Below are 19,514 nucleotides of genomic sequence, written 5' to 3'. Positions count from 1 at the left end.
GAGGATATAAGACCACATATTTTTGCCATCTCTGTGTGCTGTTGTACTATTGGTGTATCCTCTGGATTTTCTCTTTGGATTCCCCTCATCCTATTATGTCTTTCTGATTTGTCGAGCTTGATTTATGTTGATTATCTTGGATATGCCTCTAACTGTTTGCTTTGGCTTATTAGCCGCACTGATTCAATAAATCTGCAAATGGATCATGCAGCAGTCTCAGACTATTATAAATGACGGTATGTGTAGAATATTCTTTGCAGAGGGAATCAAAGCTGAAAATTTGCTCAAGCGTGCATGTTTGCCAGCCTGTCGTCCTAAAATTGTACCTGTTAGCAAAAGTGGGAGGAACATAATGTCAGGTCCAGCTGGTCTCACTGTATCCAGCAGGACGTCCGCACTGCGGCCAACTGTTTTTCGAGTTCTCCTCCTCCTCTTCACACCCTCGGCACACCTCCACAATAAGCGCAGATTCACGGCCAATTCGTTTCTTGGAAAATATGCTATTTTAGGATCGTTTGTGAGTTGGTGTTGTTTCTGAATCAGTTTGAAGGCTGCAGTATTTGGTTTCTTTGTTTTAAAAAAGAGCTGATTGTTGAAGTCGTCAGGGATCTGAGGAAGGAAATGTGTCCATCTGGAAGCACAGAGGTCTCCTGCTAATAGCACAGTCGTTTCCTTTTACAAAGCATTCTTGATTGGGAAAGACTCTATAACACCTCTCTTTGTTTCTAGACAGATGCGTTTTAGATTGTTAATTTGTGTATAAAACAAGTTCTAATCATGAATGACATTTCCATACCTAATTAAAAGTGAACATTCAGTTGAAAACAGCGAGTACAGAACAAATGTTGTCAGAATAAGTTCATTTACAGAAGAAAAATAAAGCAGTTCAGAAATACAGTTAAAAAGGGTAGTTAAAAATACTCTTTACTCAAAGATTATTTATTCTTGTTTAGGGCTATGCGATTTGGGGAATATATTACCTTTCTTAATAGCGTGGCAGTAGCATCGCTACTTTCTAAATCAAATATCTTTTCTGTAGCGAAGCTATTTTTTTTAGTCAAGTATCATGGTAGCGTACACGCAAACTACATTTACCAATCGCGAATCATTAAGTGACACCACCGCCATTCACAGAGCTGTGAGGCCGGTGTCTAGCCGATGAAAGTAAATCCATATGACGGTGAGAATGACTATTTCTTCCCCTTTCTGTTCTTCGGTGGTCGACAACAAACTTTTTGTTGCATTACTGCCTCATCTCGCTCTGGTTGGTGACGTTGCCAACAAATTAGGCTAACACAAGAAATTTGTTGATGGAAAGATGACTGAGGGAGAGAAGTTATTTCTGAAGCAGGATCCCTCGTTACCATACCTCGAGAAGTACGTGTTAAGATGCAGTAACTTTAATTGTGATGCTGTGCTCAAAAAATACTTCAGTAATTTATTGTAAGTACTATAACGTTGTCACAATAGTGAAGTATTCAATTGTATTAAATTGTGGTACTTTTTATTTTAAAAAATAATTATAAAAAATAATTATATATATATATGTATGTATATACATACAGGAACGAGATTGGTGACCCCTGCTTTAGACTATGCACTTTTGATAAATAATAAAAAGATTGGTAATATAGAGCCCATGGTGTTAGAATAGCTTTGTGTAATAGTCCAACTGCAGACAAAACAAAAGAACACCCAACATGTCTTTCTTAAAAACTAATTTTAACTAAAGACATACAAGATCAAACTTACTTCAGAGAGGTTTTTAAAATGCCAATACATTTTGACATCAGCATAAGACAGTGAGCTGTGTTTAAATCTTGTCCAGGTGTTTCCTTACTGGTGTTGTGCTTTTCATAGAGTTGTTATGAGAGTTTGACCGCTGCAGCGCTGGACCCCTGAAGCCAGACGAAATGACATCACAGACCAGCAGTCCCAGACCCTGCAGAGTTTAACCCAGGATGGAGCTGAAGGTGTGGGTTGATGGAGTCCAGCGTGTGGTCTGTGGGGTCACAGAGGCCACCACCTGCCAGGAAGTGGTCATCGCTCTGGCTCAAGCCATTGGTAGGAAGTCTCATTATAAAGTTGTTCATTTAATATGGGTCACATTAGTGCTGTGCAATATGTTGCTTCTATGATTAACATCATTTTTAAGCAAAGTTTAACCATAATAGAGTTAGGCCTCTCACAACAATCAATATATCGACTTATCTCACAATACATGGACATGACCTCAATCATTTTAGGGGATGGAATATTTGAAGAGTTCAGATGCAAAACCCTCTCAATCCATCAGACCTCTTTTCTTGTAAACGAGCATTGTCTATCAGGCTCCTCTAAATAGGTTCAGAAGTTTCATTTTATATGTAATAAAAAGGTTATTAGCTAGTAAATAAAATACCTTTTATTAAAATATGTCACTTTAGACAATTCTTTCCCATAATGAATTAATTATTTGTAGCCTACCGTTTCAACTACCTGACCCGCATTGTCGTTGTTTTACCCATAACCATAACCACACAAATTAACACCTGTCAATCACTTTTTCTGCGGGACTCTGGCATGAATAGGCAGAGTGATCTGTGTCGTTATAATGGCGTCGACAAACTTGGTTGGTAAAAAAGATGCACAACCAACAGGAAACAACCAACAGTATCGGAGGTTTTCGCTAAAATTACTAAGTACAAGCGTAAAAGCGAAAGATTGAAGCAGTGTACTGCCACTGTGACACGTTACCTGATCGATTCAAAAGACAGAAGAGTTGTTAGATGGAGACAAGATTAATTAAATATCACGTTTGACATGATCCAGCGGTACATCCTTGATAAACTGTCCGACGTGCACTGCTAAAAGCATCTACAGGAGCTGGAGCTCAGACGAGCGCATGACAGTGTGTGTGTGGTCATGTGATGTGCGTTTTCAGCAAGTGGTACTCGTATAGTGTGGACGAAGATCTGTTCAGAAATGCTAGATCAAACGCCAGTGTGGATGTGGATCGTTTTCGTTCTAAAATGCCATTTTAAAACTAAGCTGTATTAGTATAAACGGGGCCTAAATGTGTATTTTTCGCAAGCGAGTTTGCGAAACGGGGCGGTGCGGAGGATCGTGATGCCGGGTCAGCATCGTGACATCTATCGGCCATCGGCAATGGTAGATGGCATTGTCTATTGACCCAACCCTAATGCGCACTTGGGGGAGAGGTGTGTGTCTGTGGTCCTTAACTGTCTCGATAGGTGCAGAGAATAGTGTCAAAACAGCCCTGTGTGTGTATGGAATATCCTGTCACAAAAATGCGGCTTGAAGTCCTACACGACGATAATAGTTTGATTACGGCTGAATACATGACGTGAATACTCCACATGTCTTAACTCGATTTGTTTACAACAATTATGACTTTAAGCTTATCTAAAGTGCTATTCAAACACATGATTATGAGCCCGCCCAAGCAAATGAGTGACATGCAGTGTTGGGGAGGTAACTTTGTAAATGTAATAGATTACAGATTACAAATTACCCTTTTCAATTACGTAATAACAGTAAAGTAACTGATTACATCTGATTACTTTTTGATTACTTTTAAAATTCTAATAGATATTTTCAACTAAATCATTTTCAAGCAAGCCAGTGTGACCTTACATTAACTCTGTTTACTGTTAGCATTTCAAAATCTTTCATCACTTGAATTAAGATTATATTAATTTAATTTTAAAGTACAGCCACCACAAAAGCTGACCTTATAACAGAAACATTGTTAACTGTTGTTACAGAACCTAAACTTTAGTTAGTTGTGCAGGGGGATTTCTGTGGCATTTGCAATAAAAAAGTACATCTAAGCTATTTTTGCAATTTTTATGTTTAAATCGAAGCAACTTAAATCCAAGTCCATCATATCTTAGTGATCAATAAACCTGTCAATGAAACATATGAGGCAGAACTGTTCAGTTCAGTTATTTACTGTAAATAATATGCTGTACCAAACAGAAACATGTTATAGAATATAACAGCACATTTAAAATATCATAGTCATTTACAGTAAATGGAAATATTTAGGAATAAGCATTATATTGTGTATATATATACAACTCTTCATTAACGAATTACACTAAATAATGTAGTCTCATTAATAACTGAAATGAACTAATAGTAATTGCCATAGTATACTTCAGCTTTTACTACAGTAAACTATATATAGAACTCCTCTCCCTCAGTCATCTCTCCATCAAGCAAACTTCTTGTGTTAGCCTAATTGGTTGGCGACGTCACAGACCAGAGCGAGAGGTGGCAGTAACGCACCAAAATGTTTGATGTCGACCACCGAAAAACAGGTGAAGAAGAATTTGTCATTCTCGCCATCATATGAATTTACTTTCATCGGTTAGACACCAGCCTCACAGCTCTGTGGATGTCGGTGCCGTCACTTATTGATCTGTGATTGGTAAATGTAGCTTGTGTGGAAGCTACTGCGTAACTTCACTAATAAAATAGCTTCGCTACTAAAAAGCTTTATGATTTATAAAGGTGCGACGCTGCCGCTACGCTACTGAGAAATTAAGTTGAGCTAGTTGCGTCACTACTTGCAGCTCTCAGACTGGTTGTTGTAGCCTAATGTTCTCAGCGGCAGAGAGGATAACTGGTAGACGTGGTGCGCCGCAATCAAACCGGAAAACCAATCAAAAGCATCAGAATAGCAGCGCTTTAATTAATGGCCTTAGCAGAAGGCATCGTGCTTATCAAAAAGAGGCAAAGCAACAAATTAATATTAATCAACATATTTAGATGTAACCCCATTTGTAATCTTTAACATTTTCATAAGTAACTGTAATTTAATTACACATTTTTTCTCAGAATTATTAATGAATTACTGTTACTTTTATTTTGTAAATAAATTACGTAACGCCATTGCATGAAACTAGTTACTCCCCAACACTGGTGACATGCAACACAGAGGCAGCCCTGGTTGCCAGGTGTGTGCAAAGCACTTGATGTGCGGTTTAAATCCTACCCTGCCTCCAGCCTTCAGTGCTAAATTCACCCTCACGCTCCATCATAAACTGTTTTTATGCAGACGAACAACCAAATCAAATTAAAGGTAAACTTTCCGCATAATTTCAACTAGTGTTATAGTGATCGTTCACCCAAAAATGAAAATTCTGTCATCATTTCATCCTGTCACAACATCGATGGCTGAAACGAACAGGTAGTTCAATGAAATAAGCAGATTCACCAAAGTGATTCTCAGCTTCCCAAAACACAAGGATTAACACACAATATGACTAAATAAATAGCATCTGATTAAACAATGCTGTTAGGGTATTGCAATTTGTTAAAAATAATGGAAAACTATGTGTGTTATCAAAAAAATGGCATTGCTATTTTAGGGTTGTTATTCCCCAACAGTGGTATGGAAGACTTAAATCATGGAAGCTGTAGTTGCTAACACAGATGCTATAAATTCTGAGTAATTCTGACACCATCTGGCACCCAGGTTGATTAAGTAATCATCATCCATTTTATAATTGAAAAGAAGATTAAGTATCTGCGAGCTTGTATTGGCCTTTCAGCAGCTTGAGACGAGCAGAACAGCTTGTCTGAAGACATCAGGCATATTTTCAGGAGTTTCAGGGAAGAGCACAAACGCTCTAACCGAGCATAATTCAGTTCATTACATCATCAGTGGGACCCAGAGCAATTTGTTTTTGATTCGAACCTGTCGTGTTGACGTCACCGTTTGATTCTATTTTCAGCTGCACTCAGACTGGTATAATCTACGGGCCCCCTCTTGTATTACTGAGAAAAGAACTGGCGCAACCAAAGTTCCCGCTGACATGGAAAATCTGACTCATTCTCCAGAAAGTAAAAACTCTTAAGAGAGTTTGGGAGTAATCTGTTTTCATGGAGAGGTAAAAAGGTTCTAAAATTAACTGGCTACCATTAAAAATAAAGAAAGAATTAAACAAAATGAAAAAACTAAGAAATTCTAACCTAATCCTAACTTTATTAAAAAATAGCATGAGGTGGTTTTTGCAAATTAGCAAATGATATGGTATTGGAGAAGGAGAGGAATGATGAGTGGTAGAGGATGGAGGGGGATTGGGAAAATTTCCTTAAAGGGATAGTTCACCCACAAATGAAAATTCTGGTGTCATTTACGCTATCTTTCACTCGTTCCAAACCTTTTTGAGTTTCTTTCTTCTGTTAAACACAAAAGAAGGCTTTGAAGAAAGCTGGAAACCATTGACGTGGATAGTATTTGTTTTTCCTATTGTGGAAGTCAATGGTTGCAAGTGTCTAATACTAATAGGCAGAGTTGGGTGTTACAGTGTTCTAATTACATTTTTGGGGAACGCAGTAATGTAACGAATTACATTTTAAATTAGTGTAATTTGATTACAGTTACTATAGTCAATGTAACTGCATTACTTAAGTTATAAATGTAGTTTTTAGAAGAAAAAAATGCTCCTTTTAGGGAATGTTTTCTGCTGCAATGTCAGTTAATAAGCATGCGGTTTTAATTTGCTGGAGAACGCGAGCTGAAATGGTTGCTGACGAGAGTGTCTGCTTCTTTAAGTGGAAATACAGGCATTACTTTGATTCCATTGAGTGTAAAAACAAAAATATTGCTGTGAATATGTCCCCCTCACTTTTAGAGACAGAACATTTAGAAACAGGTGATTAATAATTATATAAACGTATGATCTCATACAGCCGTCCCCCCCACTTTTAAAATGTCTGTGAAAGTCAGTCTATGTCCAGTCTCTAAAGAACTTTCAGCTGCTTTTAACTCGACTAGCAACTTGTTCAAGCACTTGAATAGAAAGCATTCTATGACAATACTTGTCGCAAAGATAATAATAATAGTAATAATACATTTTATTTAAAGGTGCCTTTCTGGCAACTCAAGGACACCGTACAATAAAACAAGAGCAATAAAACAACAAGAGAAATAAAATAAAAAATATACACAGCAATAGAGCAGATACAATTAAGTATTAAAAGCCATCTTAAATAAGCGGGTTTTTAGTCTTGATTTGAATAATGTGAGGGAGACAAAGTTTCTAACGGCGGGTGGTAATGAGTTCCAAAGTCGGGAAGCAGAGTGGCTGAATGCTCTATTGCCCATAGACGAGCAGAGGGAACAGACAAGTGGAGGGAGGAAGAAGATCGCAGAGTGCGAGAAGGAACGGAAATGTGGATGAGGGCAGACAAATATAGAGGGGCGAGATTGTGGATGGCTTTGAATGTTAACATCAAAATTTTGAAATCCATTCGAAAAGGGTAACCAGTGAAGCTGCTGCAGGACAGGGGTGATGTTATAAGAAGAAGGGGATCTGGTGATGATACGGGGAGCTGAGTTCTGGACCAACTGAAGCTTACGGAGGGATTTGTGAGTGAGACCAAAGAGAAGGGAGTTGCAGTAGTCTAAACGAGATGTGACAAGGCTGTGGACGAGCACAGCAGTGGTGTGAGGGGTAAGATGTTGCGTGAGTCGGTTAATGTTGCGTTGGTGGAAGTAAGCAGACTGGGTGATGTTATTGATGAGAGAATCAAAAGATAGGGTGCTATCAAGGATGACACCTAGACTCTTAATCTGTTTAGAGGGATAAATGGAACAGTTATCAATAGAAAGAGAAAACCTGTCAGTTTTGGAGAGTGACAGAGAGAGATGGACACCGGCACCCAAAAACACGGTGGTCCAACTCAGCCTAAATGGGCTAAATTGAATTTTTGTGCAGGATCAGGAGTGAAGGTATCTTCTGAATGTGAAGAAAAGTGTAGCTGCTTTTGGGGTCGTTCTCATATCTTACGCATTTTTATTTCTAATGGAGGAGTGTGGCTTGTGCACACATATTAGGAGTGCATCTAATGGGTGTTTTGAGCTGAAACTTTACCGACACATTCTGGAGACACAAAAGACTTAAATCTCGAAAAGGGGGTAAAATAGATGCCCTTTAAAAAGTACCTTAAAGTACTTGAATTTATGGTCCATGAAAGAGTTAACCCTGTATTTATTTACTTTGTTTTTTGTATAGGTCGCACAGGACGCTACACACTGATCGAGAAATGGAGGGACACAGAGCGACACCTTGTTCCTCATGAGAGTCCAGTAGCCTCGTTGAACACTTGGGGTCAGTATGCTGGTGATGTGCAGTTTATCCTGCACCGCACAGGCCCCTCTCTCAACGAGTACCCTACAACTGAACGTCAGACTCCTTTGGGACCCGAGCGTGGCCTGCACCGGCAGAGCCTTCCCCTGATGGCCAAACTCCGAGCTCCAGGCGACCGTTCCCTGCGCCGACGGGAGCCACGCCGTAAATCTCTGACCTTCACCGGTGTGCCCCGGAGCCTGAGGGACATCCTTAGTGGAGGCAGGCTCAGTGACAGTAGCGCCAGACAAAGAGAGGTTTTAGTAAAAAGTGCCCACAATTCACCAGCAGTGTCCCCGCGGTTATCAGGCAACCGCATAGAAGATCTTACCCAACTGGTAAGGCTGCAAAGGGAGACCCTTTCGGTCCTAGACGGCAGGATGGAGGCGTACGAGGCAGATCTTCGGATGTTGACTGAAAAAAGAGTTGGACTGGAGGATAATGAAATGTTTGTGAAATTAACTGAAGAGGTTTCACGGTTGGAAAAGCAAGTGCGACGGAACAAGGTGGAGATTGAGGAAGAGGAGTTCTGGGCGACTGAGCTCCAAATTGAACTGGAGAGTGAAAGGCAACTGCAGGAGCGGATCCAGGAGTTGAGCGGTCGGCTGCGCGGTTGTGAGGTTGATCTGGAGCAGCGGCTGATGTCTCTGCAGGGTGTGGAGGCTGGGATAGAGACTCAAAGGCAACATAAGGAGATCAGAGAGACCCAGCAGGCTAGTGAAGGGGAAGTGAAGGCTAGACTTCAGAGAGCGAAGGCAGAACTCAAGGTTCAGGCTCAACACTCAGCCCAGATTGACAACAGCTCAAGAGCTGTGGACCGCTCGCTGACCGAGTCATGCAGGAGACTGCAGGTACGTCACAGTTAACCAATGTTGGAAAGAGAACTGAAAAATCATACTTAAGTAAAAGTACTATTACTTGCCTAAAAATGTAAAAGTAGAGTAAAAGTATTACTCAAAGTATGAGTAAAAAGTAGACCTTTCAAAAGTACTCAAGAGTATTACGCTGGTAAAAGCTGATGCATCTACATGTAATTTGTGGATGTCTGTAAACGTAACATTCTGTAGTGCATTTATTTATTGCCCAGCAGGCACACAACGTCATAAAACGTTAATATTAGGTTAGATTTAACTTGTGATGTCAGGTGACCAAAATTCAATGTCTAGCCAGTATCTAAGGACAATTCTATTTTGATGTCCAATAACAACGTCAAATGGCATTGAAATTTGGTTGATTTTAGGTTGCGTTAGAAACTGAATCCAATGTTGAGCCAACATCTTAAACCAACCGATTGTTGTCAAATGCTGACATTTATTTGTATTATGGCAACCAAAATCCAGCATCTGATAGACGTCATAGTGGTAACGTTCACACAACGTCAAACTGTAACATTATTAGACATTGAATTTAGGTTGGACGTTGGAAATTGACATCAGCCTGACGTTGGGTTCTGACGTCAAGTCGATTTTAATTTCCAAACAAAATGCAACATCCCCATGACATTGGGGTACAACATCAATCTGACGTCTTGTTGACATCCTGTACCTGCTGGGTGTTTAACGCCATTTTGGTCATTATACAGTAAACACCTGTCATCTTCCCATCAGTGACATGCATCTAAACAGTCTCTGGATCATAGCGTGTAAAGATTTTGGACATCTTCTTGGACACTTTTAATGCTTCCAAACAGTTTTCTGTAATTATAAATCACCCATGTCTTGAGGTAGTTCATCATGATGCAGTTTACCTTCTGTGTACGATTTTATTGGACAGGAATCACAGGATTGATTTTTCTAATCCCCACAGACAGGAAAAAATAAAGTAGTCACTGCAGGTTGATGGAAAATAATGGAGTAAAAGTACAGAAGGGAAAGCAAAAGTACACATTTCTAAAACTACATAATAAATTACAATTTCTGTGAAAAACTACTCCATTACAGTAGTTTGAGTATTTGTAATTTGTTACTTTACACCACTGCAGTTAACTAACAGTCCTTATGGGGATAGAGCACCCAAGATGAAAATTACTCTTGTTTCAATTGGTTATAAACCTTTAAAAGTTTCTTTTGTCGAACAAAAAAATATGATATATTTTGAAGAAAGCTGAACACCCATAACAACTGACCTCCATAGGAGGAAAAACTGCTATAATGGAAGTTGATTGCTTTCAGCTTTCTTCAAAAATGTCTTCTGTAGTGTTTAAAGGTGCAGTGTGTAGGATTGAATCCAAGTGGTTGAACTAGGTATTGCAGTCCAAATTCAAAATGTTTTTTTTGGCCCCTCGTCCTCTGATATGATGTACACAGAGATTGCCAGATTGCTGTCAATGACAGATCGTGAGCATGTTTGAAAGTCTCAAAAACATTTGAGTAAATGAAACTTTACTCAAACGGTTTTACTCTTTACCGAACGGTTGAAGCATTTATGCAGTAAACATTGCACACTTTAAATAATCCAACGTTAGTCGAACTGATAAATGCTCATCACCAAAGTTATCCTCACAATAAATATAAGCAGGCAGTGAATGTCTAAGAAAACACCCAGAAACTTTAAGACAAGTGCTATTACTCACCTTTGAACATCGATGGGGGCTTCACTGACAGCCGTACCAATATGACGCTTCTGATTTGAGAATATCTTACCACTGTCTATTTCCAGCAAGCAGTTCTGGAGAACTGATCACAAGAGTAAACTGATTATGTTCTTTAATTTTTGCGTATGTTCGCAGGTTGAGGGTTGCTAGATTGGGCGGTTTTGAATTTGATTGTGTGGGTAAAAACTGCACTGGTGGGTTGACAAAATTTTAAGCTTTGTCTGATTGACCAACAGCACCTAATCATGTTCAAAAGAATTTAAAAAGCCAAGTTGGACGAATTTATACCCCATTTGAAAAGTGAAACATACTCTAATAGGTAGTGTAATCTACACAACATTAAGTGCAGTGTGTGGGTGAGAGAGGCCAGTGTTTCGATATGATCCAGTTATGTTGTGGATATGTGACTGCTGGTGTTGATTGCTCTGTGATTAAAAATATCACAGTAAAAGTAACTAGGTTAATTTAGATTTAAATAAATTCAAATAAAATATTCATCTAATATTTTGGGCATTTTTGTGCATTTGGGTGAGTTTGGACAGCTTTTGGGCTGGAAAAAGTCAGCTATATCTGGCAACACTGGATGTGACAGGGCTTACAATCAAAATTGGATCTATATGGAAACCTTAAAATGTATGATTAACGTTCAGCTAAGCCTTCTGACATACCAGTAGGTAAACAAGTTAAAACGTGTCTTTAAGATTCCATTTAAGTGCCTCAAGCAAACTTTTGGATGTCTTAAAATATTAAGACATGAGTCTCACATAGTTAAGAATGCTGCATATAATATAATTAGGTTAATGAACATTGTCATCAATGCTCACAGTCCTTTTTTATTGGATCAAACTTGTTTTCATGCAGGTTGGTCAAGATTACTGCACATTTGACTTTCGGAAATACTGTAGATTCAAACCCATCAGAGGACGACTTCAAATCTGCTGAAGAGTTTCTAGAAAAGTTAACCACAAGTCATCAGACTGGCATGACATACCGATTAGCTGACACCACCACATGAACATGCCATCCAGTGTCTTTCATTAGCAACTTGCCTGAGCTGTGATGTCAAAAGCAGCAGGGATTATTTCCATTTAACACTTTTATAAGGCATCCAAAAATTTCTCAATCCACCAGCAGGGCTTAACTGAACACAACTAACCAGCCAAATATTGGGTCATTGATTCAGGTTGATGAGGATTAAGTGAATAAACCAGCAAAACTTCCATGCTGGTTATTTAGCTTTAACAAATGGTTAAAAGTTTGGCTAGATAAGACTTATAATATACACTCACCGGCCACTTTATTAGGTACACCTTGTTAGTACCGGCTTGGACCCACTTTTGCCTTCAGAACTGCTATAATCCTTCATTGCATAGATTCAACATGAGACTGGAAATATTCCTCAGAGATTTTGGTTCTTGTTGACATGATAGCATGACAGAGTTGCTGCAGATTTTTCGGCTGCACATCCATGATGTGAATCTCCCATTCCATCACATCCCAAAGGTGCTCTATTGGATTGAGATCTGGTGATTGTGGAGGCCATTTAAGTACAGTGAACTCATTGTCATGTTCAAGAAACCAGTCTGAGATGATTCATGCTTTATGACATGGCGCGTTATCCTAATGGAAGTAGCCAACAGAAGATGGGTACACTGTGGTCATAAAGGGATGGACATGGTCAGCAACAATACTCAGGTAGGCTGTGGCGTTGACATGATGCTCAATTGGTACTAATGGGCCCAAAGTGTGCCAAGAACATACAAACATGACTCCATTACACCACCACGAGCCTGAACCGTTGATACATGGCAGGATGAATCCATGCTTTTATGTTGTTGACACCAAATTCTGACCCGACCATCCAAATGTCGCAGCAGAAATGGAGACTCGTAAGACCAGACAATGTTTTTCCAATCTTCTATTGTCCAATTTTGGTGAGCCTGTGTGAATTGTAGCCTCAGTTTCCTGTTCTTAGCTGACAGGAGTGGCACCTGGTGTGGTCTTCTGCTGCTGTAGCCCATCCGCCTTAAGGTTGGTGTGTTGTGCGTTCAGAGATGCTCTTCAGCATGCCTCGATTGTAACGAGTGCTTATTTGAGTTGCTGTTGTTTTTCTATCAGCTGGAACCAGTCTGGCCATTCTCCTCTGACCTTTGGCATCAACAAGGCATTTGCACCCACAGAACTGCCGCTCACTAGAAATTTTTTGACCATTCTCTGTAAACCCTAGAGATGCTTGAGCTTGAAAATCTTAGTAGATCAGCAGTTTCTGAAATACTCAGACTAGCCCGTCTGCCACCAACAACCATGTCACGTTCAAAGTCACTTAAATCACCTTACTTCTCCATTCTGGTGATCGGTCTGAACTGCAGGAGATCATCTTGACCATGTCTACATGCCTAAATGCATTGAGTTGCTGTCATGTGGTTGGCTGATTAGAAATTTGCATTACAAGCAGTTGGACAGGCGTACTTAATAAAGTGACCGGTGAGTGTAGACACACAAATAATCGGCACTAAGATGAATGAATGCCAGTGTACTGTTGATTTGTCCTACCGTCAGATTTTCCTACCTCCCATTCAAAATGTAGCACATTTTGATGTTGAAATATGCTACCTATTAGATTGTGTTACTTTTGAAGCTCTAATATCACCCTAACCAACCCCATTCCCTAACCCCTACCTCAGAACCATTCAAATACAGTGTTGGTAGCGTAATCTGATGGGTAAGATAAAATCAATGGGGTTCTGCCTAAAACAATTCTCACTGTTTGACATCACTGTTCGTGCAAAAATGACACATGTGTTCGGAATCATGAGCTAGTTTTGTGGAAGTACATTGGTTAGTGTTTACAGTCAGTTGTTATTGCATTGCTGTGGGCTGAATGCCAGCTGCAGCGCTACGCAAACATTTCATTAGCACCTTCTCCACCCTCTTTTCACCAGGAGAGTCAGTATGAACTGGAGCAGCTGACTAAAGAGTTGAGGCAGGTAAATCTACAGCAGTTCATCCAACAAACTGGCACCAAAGTCACGGTTCTGCCTGTTGAGCCCAGTGACGAGGAATCCAGTAACACAACAGGTGATAAAGGTACCGCTTTTATTGACAACATATCCCAAGCACCTACATCAAACAGTCTATGGCGGCTCAGAGTGGCTCCATACAGTCTGGTTGATGTTAGAACTTAAACATATGCGTAATAAGAGTGTTTTTCAAGTGTCATTAATGGCAAGACCACATCTAGTTTCAGTTTGTGCCAAGTAACCTTTATTTACACATGTCAAAAAGTAAAAAAAACTGCAGGCACTTCTGGTATTTGCTTTTCAAAAAGCAAGACAGAGTTAAAAGTCTTTTAAAACTAAGGGTGATTCAGTAGCCCTGCTCATCATCGTGTAGTCTGATTTTTCAAACCATTCTTCAGTGACGAATCCATCTCAGTGGTCCTTTCTGTCACTGTTTAGTACAGAAAAAAACGATCTCTTTTTTAGTGACGTCCAGGCATGGGACGATAACAGTGTTCAAGGTATACCATGGTATGGAAAAGTCAAGGTTTTAAAACGGTCAAAATTTTCTGTAATACAGTTCCTAAGGTATGTGTACAATTTTTTTTTTTACTTTTTTTGTTTGTTTGTTTTTTTAGGACAACAGATGACATTTAAAATTGTAAAACAAAATCTGTTTTTGAAATAAATACACCAGGAGCTCTATTTTAACGATCTAGTCACAAAGTCCACAGCACATGGTGCAAAAGCATTAAGAGCGTGTCAGAATCCACTTTTGCTATTTTAAGATCGGAAAAATATGCTCTGCGCCACGGTGCATGGTCTAACAGGGTTGAGCTTATTCTCTTAATGAGTTATAGGTGTGTTTTGAGAATAAACCAGAGTTTCATCTCCCATTCCCTTTAAGAGTCAGCTGTGTTGCGCCATGGCACATTTGCTATTTACATGGCGGATGTTGTAAGCGGAAAAACTGAACGCTTCACTAGCGAGAAAACAGTTAAACAGAGCATCTGCAGCGCGAGAATGAGAGAATGAGCCTCCTCATTCTTTACTTTCACTTTCTCTCTATCGTGGATAAGGAAACCTGTTGTCGCACAGACATTAGCCTTCATAATTAATTTTGTTTGATAAGCGCAAAGATTTGTTTCTAAATTCAGTTCTAATTTACAGCAAACTAATAAATGAACAATAATAACAAAGTGTGTTCAAATAGTTATATCCAAATACACATGCCATGCCCATATGGTCCAAAACCTGGCAGGTGGACAAATTTAAGCTTGTTTTTAATAAAACAAATATAAATATGCATATAATGAATAATACCCCTACTAATAATAGCATTTGTACAAAAGCCAATTGTACAAATAAACTAAAAAAAAAAGCCCCCAAGATGAAGAAGGCATGGATGTAATGGTTTTTTACGTTTATGTAGAAAATAATAATATTCGTAATATTTTTTCTTTTAATTCTTTTTCATTTGTAAAGATATTTGTGTATTGATGTTCATCCTGTGTGTATTAAGCAATGTGTAAGCGAGGTGCACAACTAACGCACTCTGCGCTAGACTTTAGACGTGCTTTCAGCTGGTCTATTGCACAGTCTATTTTAGTTCCTCAAAATAGCAATGCGCCAGCAAATAACACACCTCTTATCTAGACCGGAACACCCATGAGTCCACAAAGTGGTGCAAATGGATTTGCTATTTAAACAACATGGTGTAAATCGAGAAAATTATGGTCTGAAAATAGCAACACGGCATAGAAACACGTCTTGCACGTTATTGCGCCGGGTGTATGATAGGGCCCCAGAAGTCAGTAATTCAATTGAATTATTTAGCCTGACGTGTTTGCTGCTCCAAAATATTTTAAATGTTTCTTAAAATAAAACATATTGTGTTTAAAAGGGAAAAAATATTTAGTTTTTTTTACCCAGACATTAAAAAAGAATATATTTTAGAGCAGTAATACCGAGAAACGTGATCTTTTTATCCAAGGTTATCATACCGTCAGAATTTTATACCGGCCCATGCCTACTGACGTCAAGCCTGAATGAAAAAACATAGAATACTGTTACAACAAGCCTTCTATTTGTAGATGCCACTCAGTTCAGATTCCTATTTTTGTTTGTTTTACTGAACCAAAGTGCCACCTTGTGGTTGGAGTTGGCATTGTAAGTGGTATTTGTTAATGTCAGACGGTTTTAAATGTTTGTTACTATATCAGTACAGTGCTCAGCTTATATAAGTACACCCCTCACAAATCTCTCTTTTAAATTCATATTTTTAATAGGATGCTTTACAGTATTATATTTGAGCATATACATTAGATTAGTCAGTACTGAAGCCAAATCTTGAGCTTATTTAACAAAATAACTTACAATAACGGTCCAAAAACTAGTACACCCAAATTTATGTTATTAATTTATTCAGTCGTTTTCTTTTCGGCTTAGTCAACTTTATTAATCTGGGGTCGCCACAGCCGAATGAACCGCCGTTATAGAAAAATATTAAATACAAATTTTAAAAAAGAGGAAAAATCAAGCGAAGCAAAAACAAAATTTTGCTGAAATTTAGTAGTTTGTAATTTTTTTTTGCAATATTTTGCTTGAGTTTAATTGTATTATCTTTCAATTTCTAAATATGTTTGGTGACTAAAATAATTTTTTTATAAATATATCTGTTTAATAAATCTGTTTTGTTTAAATGCACCAAATACACTAACTATATTTACTGAGAAATGGATAAAAATATTAATTTTCAAAATGGGGTTTACTCAGTTATGCTAAGCACTGTACATACTCGACTTTTATTAACACTCTTTTCTCTGTATGCACCAGACTTTCTTAAACTCCATGTTACAAGGACACAATATCATTTTGAACTTGCTTTTTAACTGTAACCAACTCTTTTTGCACATTATCTTGCACAGTATTATGTAAAGAACTTTTTCTTGGGTAATGTGTATTGTCTACTGTTCATAGTATATATACAGTTAAGATCACCTTTCCAGTTTTTTTTTTCTTCTTACATCCAGTGTTCATATGTATTTCTACTATGAGGCAAGTCATTTTGTTCAACTTAGTCCACACATGTAGTGTAATAAGCATAAAGCTCAACTTGACTTGACACTGCAGAAATATGAGTATGATACTCCTAATGAGCAAATGCTATTAAAGCAAGGATGAAGGCAAATATTTGGTCTAGACTGCACTCTTTTTGTTTATATACAGTTGAAGTCAGAATTATTAGCCCCCCTGTTTATTTTTTCTCCCAATTTCTCTTTAAGAGCAGATTTTTTTTCAACATTTCTAAACATAATAGTTTTAATAACTCATTTCTAATTACTGATTTATTTTATCTTTGCCATGATGACAGTAAATAATATTTGACGAGATATTTTTAAGACACTTCTATACAGCTTAAAGTGACATTTTAAAGCTTAACTAGGTTATTCAGGTTAACTAGGCAGGTTAGGGTAATTAGGCAAGTTATTGTATAGCGATGGTTTGTTCTGTAAACTATCGTAAAAAATAATTAGTTTAAAGGGGCTAATTATTTTGACCTTAAAATGTTTTTTAAAAATGTAAAACTGCTTTTATTTTAGCCGAAATAAAACAAATAAGACTTTCTCCAGAAGAAAAAATATTATCAGACATACTGTGAAAATTTCCTTGCTCTGTTAAACATCATTTGGGAAATATTTAAAAAAGAAAAAAAATTCGGTCCCACTTTATATTAAGTGTTCTTAACTGCTATGTACTTGCATCAAAAAATAAATACAATGTACTTCAGAACACTTGTGGTGCTCTTGAGTTGGGATAGGGGTAGGGTTATGGACAGGTTTGGTAGTATGGGTAGGTTAATGTGTAAGGGATGATCAGTGTATTTACAAATGTAATTACAGTAGTTAATTACAGATGTAATTACATATAGGTATTTAATCAAGCATAAGTACACAGTAAATACATGTATTTACACAATAAGTACATTTTAATGAATTGTCAATTTCGATGTAAGTACATATTAGTTAAGGACACAATATAAAGTGGGACCAAAAATTCAATGGGGGGTTAATAATTCTGACTTTAACTGTGTGTAATTTTTTTGTATGTATATTTAAATGAGCCAGTTCTTAAAATCTTTATTAAGATACTTATTTTTGTTGTTTTCTTTCACTTCCTCAGACTTTGCTGCATTAACCGGCTCATTGAAACGACCAAGTTCATCTCATCCAGTGGTTGGCAGTATCCGTGGACTCCAGAGTCCAATCTCTGCTGGTCTGAACCCTGAGGGTATATATGTTTGAGGACCACAAATAACTTCAATAGAACATTTCAAAATCTCTCCATATGTTTTTGGATGAATTTATTATTATTTTTATTATTATTATTATTATTATATACTACTTTAAAGCCGATAAGATCTTCAGTGGTTTCATGAACACAACCGTTAAGTCCATGATAAGACTTGACCTTGATCACAAAGAGCTGCGTACAATTTAAATGACAAAAAGTATGCTGATTTTCACATGTATAGTATTATTGTCTACTTTTAGCTTTACTCGTTACATAAAAACTCATTAATGAAGGATGAATTGGAACCATACATTTATTTTTATATTCTTATTTTAGCCTCTGAAATGGTTTATATTAATTTTCACATGCTGCGTTTACCATTAGCAGAGATCAAACCTGTGATATTTCCATTTTTCTTTAATACTGTGGTTTGTTTTTTTAGTCCGTATGATCGTTTTACTATGCTGAGCCAAAGACAATCACCTATTTTAGTTGCAATATTTTACCGCATGACTGCTATTGCTGTTATTGTTGTAGTATGCATATAATGTTACTGCTTTGAACAAATACACAAGTATTATTGCTTGAAAATGTGTTTTTTTTTTAACTCCTAAAAGGATAGTTCACGATAAAATGTAATTCTCAACCACCCACTTGCATAAACAGTGGAACACAAAAGAAGACGCCTTTTTGGGAAGATGCAAAGACAAAAAAAATTTGGAGAAATTATTTAGGTGAACTATCCTTTTAATAATATTATACATATATAATTAATATTAGTGCCTTATCACAATTCATCGAAAGCCATTTTAAGCTCAACTCTCATTGCTAACTCTGTGAAATAGGGTTCTGTTTATAAATGTATGTCTATATGTATAAATATATATATATATATATATATATATATATATATATATATATATATATATATATATATATATATATATATATACATATACATACATATATACATACATACATATATACATACATATAAATATATACATACATATAAATATATATATTTATATATATATGTGTGTGTGCATATGTATGTATGTATATATATATATATATATATATATATATATATATATATATATATATATATATATATATGTGTGTGTGCGTGCGTGTGTGTGTGCATATATATAGTTGGAGTCAGAATTATTAACTATGTTAATTAGGTTAACTAGGCAGGTTAGGGTAATCAGGCAAGTTATTGTATAACAATGGTTTGTTCTGTAGACTATTAAAAAATAGCTTAAAGAGGCAAATAATTTTGACCTTAAAATGTTTTTTTTATTATAAACTGCTTTTATTCTAGTCAAAATAAAACAAATAAGACTTTCTCCAGTGAACTTCTCCAGTGTGAAAATGTCCTTGCTCTGTTAAACAACATTTGGGGAATATTTAAAAAGAAAAACAAAATTGAGAGGGGGACTAATAATTCTGACTTCAACTGTGTGTGTGTGTGTGTGTGTG

At 37.3% G+C, this 19,514-nt stretch overlaps 1 protein-coding gene across 2 annotated transcripts; it reads left to right on the top strand.

The window, feature by feature from the left end:
* The first annotated feature begins 1,864 nt into the window (after positions 1-1,864).
* LOC130219638 (ras association domain-containing protein 8) lies at positions 1,865-18,707 on the top strand. 2 transcript variants are annotated; one of them, XM_056452081.1, is made up of 4 exons: positions 1,865-2,064; positions 8,031-8,995; positions 13,680-13,815; positions 17,919-18,707. In XM_056452081.1, the coding sequence occupies exons 1-4, from the start codon at positions 1,962-1,964 to the stop codon at positions 18,038-18,040; spliced, it is 1,326 nt and encodes a 441-aa protein (XP_056308056.1). In that variant the 5' UTR covers positions 1,865-1,961; the 3' UTR covers positions 18,041-18,707. The 2 variants fall into 2 exon arrangements, with proteins under 2 accessions (XP_056308056.1, XP_056308055.1); XM_056452080.1 differs by having other exon boundaries at positions 13,680-13,824.
* Positions 18,708-19,514: the final 807 nt, after the last annotated feature.

The sequence above is a fragment of the Danio aesculapii genome, chromosome 25, assembly GCF_903798145.1.
Source record: "Danio aesculapii chromosome 25, fDanAes4.1, whole genome shotgun sequence".
NCBI lineage: Eukaryota > Metazoa > Chordata > Actinopteri > Cypriniformes > Danionidae > Danio > Danio aesculapii.
Note: the sequence above shows the minus strand (reverse complement) of the source record. Positions and strands in the feature narration are given on the sequence as shown.